Below are 7,913 nucleotides of genomic sequence, written 5' to 3'. Positions count from 1 at the left end.
GAGAGACAGAGAGAGAGAGAGACAGAGAGAGAGAGAGACAGAGAGAGAGACAGAGAGAGAGACAGAGAGAGAGACAGAGAGAGGTAGAAAGAGAGAGAGATGGAGGGAGAGATGAAGGGAAGGAGAGGTGGTGGTGGTGGTTTGTCTTTCTGCACAACCCATGATATAGTGTACAAATATTTATTGAGTACCTACTGTGTGTCAGACATAGACTAACCATCCAGGAATGAACAAATGAGACGAATCTCTGACTTGCTTTCTGTATACACATACAAATGAGCCTGTCTTAAACACTGTCAGTTATAGACCTGCCGAATCCCCTTAGCACTGTAACCAGTATTAGTCTCATCCCCACACCACCTCGTGCTGTTTGCTCCAACCTCCGGTAGGTAATAGATGTGAATTGTACAGAGGTCTCCTCTAAGCCAGGGGCTCCACAAGATATAGAGAGTTCTAAAAGACTTCTACTATATACTTCACTTACTGTTTGGGGGTTTTATTTGGTTCAAGGGTCTTCTAACTCTTCAAGATAACCCAGGCTTCTAGTGAGCTTCTAAAATCCTTTTATGGACGTTGTTCTCTGGTCCAGACAGCAGGCACCTAATTTGATGAACAGGCAGAAGGACTCTGCCCCCGAGGCTACCCAGACAGCCAGAAGGAGGCTGGAAAGAACATCAGGGAACACTTAAAAGTTTCAAATCTTTCCATCTTGGATGTCTAAGGGCCGCACCAGGGGCTCTTTCCACAGACAGTTCAATGCGAGTTTGACTTTCCCCTCCAGATGTAGTGAGAAATTTCTCCAGGATAATGACAGTGCTGGATTGTAGAACCCAACATAGATATTTTACCACCTCTTAAGATATATTTCCTTTTACTATTTCTTGAGTAGTTCATTGTAGAGCATTTAAATCTCAAAATTGATTAAAAGCCTCAATCAAAGCCATTTGATCAAAATGTATAAATTATCTGTGTGGGTCAGTATACTTAAATATGATATAATACAATGCAAATCAGCAATTATTAAGATGTAACAACAGTTTATTGTTATCCGTTTGGGCCAGACTCTGCTACTGTATGACTTGCTGACCTTACTGAAGACTTCCTCTAAGCTTTGAGGTCATGGGGACTAGTTATACTCTGACCTGACCGTTCAGAGAAGCTTGGGCTGTGGGTGTAGCTCAGTTGGGAAAGTGCTTGCCTAGCATTCTCAAAGTCCTGGGATTGTTCTCCGGTACCACTGAAAACTGGGTGTGATGCTACACAACTGTAATGCTAGCACATGGGAGGCAGAGGCACAAGGATTAGAAGTTCAAGATGGTCCTTGGCTATATATGAGTTTAAGACCAGCCTGAACATACGGGGGGGGGGCATTTTAAAAATACCAAGCAAAACAACAAAACCCCAAGCCCCAAACATGGTCACTGGAGATAGAGAAATTGGTATTGCATGTTTCATTAGAAAGGCAAGTTCAGAATCAATCCCAGCCTTGTGGTGAGGATGCTGTTTAACACAGTGGATAGACACATGAGGAATGTCAGCACCATGTCCAGCCTCAATTGCACTGTGAGACAAGAAGAAATCTGTGAGCAAGTTGACACAGGCTCCTTACTAGGAAGCAAATCTCCCAAGACTTCAGAAATACTACTGAGGAAATACACCCGGGAGAGCTAGAGTCTCGAACTTTCTGACCAAAAGACTGGACTGTGTATTATCCTTGTTTGAGCCACTAAATGGCTGTGTGGATATGGCTAATTTTCTTGGACTTTGCCATCTGTAAAATGGCATTGTTACTTTTTTTCCCTCAGAATCAACATTCATTAGATGTCCAGTAAATGGTTGCTAAGTTAAGTACACAAATAAATGAAGAATGAAGGGGGAAAAAAAAAAAACCCAATCAACCGAACCGAAAGAAAACCCCAACACAAGTGAGGGAAGTATAACAAGTGGGTGACAGAGAAAAGGAGCTAAGAACAGCGTGCTCATTAGCAGTGTTACTCCTGTGTGCAATGACTTGCTGTGATTTTCCCTAAATTCTTCTCGTCAGCTTATGCCCATTTATGGGACATTTTTGGAGGACACGCACCATTCCATCTAGCCTTCCCAGAAATGCTGTGGCAGACTTCTCTTCCCCACTCCTCTTTGCTTTACAGTGAGCTGGCTGGGATCAGAAACCAAAATGACTGACTCACTGTCCCCCAGGCCAGGAAGTGTCTGTGGCTGACTTGAAGCCTGGAACATTCTCTTCCCATGGGTGTCTTTATTCAGCACCTCCTCAGCCACAGAGCTGTAGTGGTGCTGAAGGGAATTAATGGTGAGCAGCCACGTGTGACCTCAGCTCGTGTCACTTCTAGAGAAAAATGTAAAGATTCCACTACCATTAGGTTTCCTTCACCAAATTCAAGGCTATAGATAATAGAGTTTCGTGTTGGGGCTTCTTCCTTTAGATCAGTACAGAGGAAACATAGGTAGACATACAATTCTAGACATTGGTAAGTGCTTGCTAATCATCACTGAGTGGGCCACAACGACTTTTAGCTTGGTCTCAAGTTCAAGTGGATTAATACGCATTATTCTGTTCAACACGGTGTGCAGGTGTGTTTGGGTTTAGGAAAGTTTTCGAGTTTATCTCATGTAAAGGAGTCTGATTTACTCTAAGGGGGAGTGGCCTCCTCTTACCGAGTAGAGATCTTTTTGTATACAGAGCAGCTCATCTTTCTGAAGTAGAACCACATCTCCAGTTCTCATTTTCCTTCTCAGCCTGTCCCAGCCTGCTTCCTGCCTCTCGCTAACACAGCCCTTGCTGAAGTAACTGGGCATTTCCATGTCTCTAAATCCCAGGGAGTTTTGATCTTGCATCCCTTCACCCCTCACCAGCACTGGGTACTACTGACCATGATTTCTCGGTGATTACACATTGGTTTTTAGTTTTCTTTCTCTGTCCCTAGCTGCTTTTCTCTCCCTAACGAGATCATCCATGCCTATGAGCGTATTGGAGGTCTTCAAGGATTGGTTCCATGCCCCTCTCTCCTCAGTTCTGTCTTTCTTTGTATATGGCAGCATCTCCCCCTCCCCCGTGCTTCCACTTTGAATCTCAGTGGATCCCTGTGTTCATTAGGACAGCATGATTCCACTGCAGTGACAGTGACAAGCCACCCTCCCACTTCCATGCTCTAATAATACACATGCAGTCACTTCTGAGTGCTGTCTCAGCAGTTCAGGTTGCTTCCGATTTGTGGCTAGGCCATCACAACACGTAGTGTTTACCACTGTGCATGTTAGTGGAAGAGAGTGTGGAGAACCCAACCTACTCTGTTCCTCCTGCTTACAGCCTTTTGCCTAGGAACAGTTGCATGCTTTTTACTTACCTGCAAAAGAAGTTGAAAACCATCCTGTGTTCTTGGGACAAGGAGAGTGAAGTAGGATTTGGTGAATTCCTGCTATTTCTCCCAGATACACTTCCAACTTAGAGACCAAGCCTAGGTCTCTCATCAGCACCCTAATGCTCTCTGCTGGTTACATGAGACCCTTCTTCATCAGAAAACCTCAGAAAGAATTAATACTGGACCAGGGATGTAAATCGGTGGTAGGGTACTTGCTTGACTTACATTTGATTCCCAGCTAAAAGGAAAGGAGAACAAAAAAACTCCCAACTCACACAGTGTCCCCAAGTGAGCTTGACACAGTCGCAAAAGCTGTCCCTCTCGGAATCTTCCTTCTCCAAGAACAGCTGAGTACATAGTTATCCAGTGCTGCAATCAAAACTCCTACAGAACAGGACAACCCTAGTGGGGTGGGGTAGTTTCTCAAGTCCTAAAAACATGGGCTGGAATTCCAACAACCAATCAACTCATGTGTGTGTGTGAGAACTCTCAGTGTTGACTCATTTGTCACCACGACTGTCAAGTTTCCTTCTGCCGACATCTGTCTGTCTTCAGGGTAGCTTCTTGTCTACCTCACCATCCCCTGCGAACAGCACAGTGCAGTGCTCTTCAAACTTGTTACCACGCCTTCCACTCTTGCCGCTGGCCCGGCTATTCTCTACACTGTAGCTAGAAGGGTCGGGGGAAGACTGTTTCCTCTTTAGAGTCTTCCACATTTACCATTGCTTTTTTTTTTTTTTTTTTTTTTTTACAATGGACCAACATCTTCAACCAAATTGAATCCTACCACGGCTGACCTTTGCCTGCTTTCCAGCCTCCTCTCCTAGTCCTTTGGGACGAGTACCCAGAACCAGGGTCAGCTGCCTTCCTTTCTCTTCTTGTTGCTCCTGCTAACCCTGAAAGCTGATCTTTTCCCAGGAGAGTCCTGTTGGCTCTTGCTTAGGTGCGGTCCCACTGTATCTCATAGCTCTTATTGTTGGTTTAACTGAATTTCTATTTGTTTGATTACTTAACTCATGTCTACCTTATTTACTGGAATATTTACTCCATTCAGACAGGAACCATTTCAATTTTATTCATTTTGGCCATCACCTTGTGTGTTTTCTACTTATACAGGAGATGCTCAATAAATATTTGTTGCGTGAACTCCTGCTGTTCCATAAATACTAAACACTTGCTCTGTTAGGATTCTTGAGAATAAAAATAATTCCTGCTTTCGATTTGTTTAAGTGGAAGATAAAAGACAGTGTATATAGACATCATGCTCCAAATGAGTTGGAATGGTTGACAGTTATATGCCATAGACAGTAAAGATCTGGACTCTTCTGTCGTATACAACCAACAACTAGCAATTTATCACTGGCTTTCCCAAGATTTTCTGTGCTCTAGGATTAAAATTCTTAAGGATAGAAGTGTTCCCTGTTAGGTACTATACATTTTCATACCTGGGATATATATTTTACCTAAAATTCTTATTAACGTAATAGACAGTATACTCAATATACTGAGATATAAATAAAATTTGCTTTTAAAGAATTAAGATGTACTATTGCAGTGTCAGTTTATGTGCAGGTCCATAGTGTCCCCTTGCCTCCCAGGGCCACCTGGAAAACACAACTACCATTTCTCTGCCCTCAATAGTACCTGTACAACGGCAGAGCAAAGCACTCATTTCCTTTTTCAGGTCTTCCAGAGACGGAACACTGGGCAGCTGGATTTCTTCAAGCGTTGGCGGAGTTATGTAGAAGGTTTTGGGGACCCCATGAAGGAGTTCTGGCTTGGTATGATCTCAGAGAATCAGGAAGGTGGGGTTATGGGAGGATAATATCCCTCTTGATGAGTTGGTCAGGCCATTTAAGGAAGCTCCCCATTTTCAAGGAGCGGTTCAAGGGACAGGGACACTGTGTTGTATTGCCATGCTGTTGGGAAAGGTCTTGCACAGCAGGGATGGGTAAAGAGACAGGACTGCTCAAAGTGATTTTTATTCCATACCTAAGCTCTGCAGAATCTTCCCCAAGCCTGGATTTCATATAACTGCAGTAGGACAGTTGATGGATTTGGATCCCAGGCTTTCATTAAGAGGATGTGCCAGTGGTTTCTGTAATTCTGCTGGTACAGATAGACATTAAGGGCCCATTTTCCCTCTGCTCTCTTTTGGAGCAGATGTTCATAGAGAGTTAAATAGCCAATAAAACATCTACTGGGAAATACAATTTTTAAAAAAAAAAAAATCGAATCTGGGTATTCAGTGTTTTCTAGAGTAGATGCTGCTTGTGCTTAGCTAGGTACAGAGTCCCCTTTGAGGTCTGAGGATGAGCAGTCACGTGATCTATTCCTTTACTTGTGAGATGAAAGGTCTGGCTTCTGCTTTGGAGAGGTAGAGTCAGTGGGCAGATTACCCCAATACTGTCACTTTGTCCTCCCTGATGGCATTCCATGATGTCATTAGCATTGCCATGCCAAAGAAATAAGGGTGAGAATATTAACACCCCAGGAGAAAGAGTTGGGAAAGCTCTTTATTAGCAGAGAAGATTAAATATGAAGATGACTTTGATGTCTGAATGTCTCAGAAGCAGACAGTGAGAACTTTCTCACACACAGACATGAGTTGATTGGTTATTTGAATTCCATTCCATGTTTTTAGGACTTGATAAACTACATAATCTCACCACTGGCACCACCACTCGGTATGAGGTGAGGGCAGACTTACAGACTTTCAATGAATCTGCCTACGCTGTATATGATTTCTTCCAAGTGGCGTCCAGCAAAGAGAGGTACAAGCTGTCGGTTGGAAAATACAGAGGCACAGCAGGTAAGAGAGATGTCTCACTGTAGGAGTCTCCTGGTTACCATCATCTAAGGACTGGTTTGCCATGTGTCATGGATGTGGGCTGTGGGGTACTGCTATGCAGAGGTTGGGTGTCTTCACTAACAATGCTCTCAGAAGGGGCTTGAGGATAAAGGAAGTAAGAACAATCTTTAACCATAAAACTGGATTGTTTTTGTATGTTCTCACCCCGTACCCGACTCTCCTTTTATTCTCGCTTGGTTTAGGCTGTTTATGCATTTTTGAACAATTTTATTCTGAGCCTTTCAGTGAACTTCCCATACACAGTGGGACTGTTATGCTTTTGTGTGTGTGTGTGTGTGTGTGTGTGTGTGTGTGTTGTGTGTGTGTGTTATATGTGTGAGTATTATTGTAACATTTTGTGGTATTTTGATGTGAATTAGGACAGAAAAATGAAAGTACTAAGTCAAGCAGTAAGAACTTTAGATCTCATTAACTTACACGACAGGGACAACACTAAGATGAGTAGTTTAGACAAAAGCAGGGATTCTTTTAGCTTCCATTAGCTGCTCACTGGATTTCGGCCAGTGGGTGGTATATTCAGTTGTACAGCGAAAGGAACACAATTAAGCATCATGACTGAACTGCTGGGATTATACTGACAAACATTTTAAGAGTGGATGGTGTGGTTGTGGTTGTTGGTTTAATACGGATATTTTAAAGATGGTATTTATGGCTTCTCTGCCTTTGGTCTGATTCTGACTTTGCTGTACCCATGTCTAAGTGTGTTCCTGGCAAAATTAGCTGATTGTAGAGGAAGCACATGGAAAGAGAAGAAAACTTTTGCAGACCAAGTGGTATGGTAAATAAAGAGTTAAGGGATGGGAATGGTGGGTACATCAAGGACCTGAGTGGCTAGGGGAAGCTCCCTGGAGGACATGGGGGTGGGATTGGCTCAGACAGAGGGCCACACACAGATGGGAGGAAAGGAGGGGCTTACCACATCTGAGGGTACCCAGGAGGAACAGAGGACTAACCCAAGGCAAACTGATTGCTGTGTACTCCAAAATCTTTGTAGGAAATCTCAAACATTGTATACTCAAGGGTCTCTGAGGTCTGGGGTTCTGATCTGAAATGTCAACCATAAATGGAAAATGTTGAGGTTTGGTTCTTTGCTATGTATTGTAATGCTGAATACTGGCCCTCAAGGCCTGGTTGTCCCCAGGGATGAGAGAATCTGCATGTAGACGCAAATGACACATGTAACTTTGACCCCCAAGTTATTCCTGATTGGTGAATAAAGATGCCTACAGGATATAGCTGGGCAGAAGATAGGAGGATTTTTAATTTCTGGGCTTGGGGCTTGGTGTTGTTGGCAGGGACAATGAAGGAAAGAGAGAGAGAGAGAGAGAGAGAGAGAGAGAGAGAGAGAGAGAGAGAGAGAGAGAGAGAGAAGGAAAAAGGAGGAGGAGGAGGAGGAGGAGGAGAGGGGAGGGGAGAGGAGAGGAGAGAGTGGAGAGAAGCCATGGGGTAGGTGAGTTATAAATACATGGCCATCAGGGCTGGTGACTGGAGTTAAGAGTGGCCCAGATGCAACATGGTAAGTTATTACGGTCATTGATAGAGTAGATACCAATTACATAGAGGGTAGATATCTGTCCAGCTCTAGTCTATAAGGCTTATTATAAATATAAAGGTTATGTGTATTTTATCTGGGAACTGAATGGTCAAAGGTGAGGTAGAAA

At 43.5% G+C, this 7,913-nt stretch overlaps 1 protein-coding gene across 1 annotated transcript in view; it reads left to right on the top strand.

Moving 5' to 3' along the window:
• The window catches only part of Tnn (tenascin N), a 66,166-nt gene that overhangs the window by 49,745 nt on the left and 8,508 nt on the right, over nucleotides 1–7,913 (top strand). Inside the window, exons 20-21 of the mRNA XM_021198577.2 lie at nucleotides 5,065–5,161; nucleotides 6,025–6,192. Coding sequence (XP_021054236.1) covers nucleotides 5,065–5,161; nucleotides 6,025–6,192 — 265 coding nt within the window. The remainder of the gene's footprint in view (nucleotides 1–5,064; nucleotides 5,162–6,024; nucleotides 6,193–7,913) is intronic.

The sequence above is a fragment of the Mus pahari genome, chromosome 5 (assembly GCF_900095145.1).
Source record: "Mus pahari chromosome 5, PAHARI_EIJ_v1.1, whole genome shotgun sequence".
Lineage (NCBI taxonomy): Eukaryota > Metazoa > Chordata > Mammalia > Rodentia > Muridae > Mus > Mus pahari.
The sequence above is the reverse complement of the archived record's forward strand: the minus strand, read 5'-3'. Positions and strand labels throughout refer to the sequence as shown.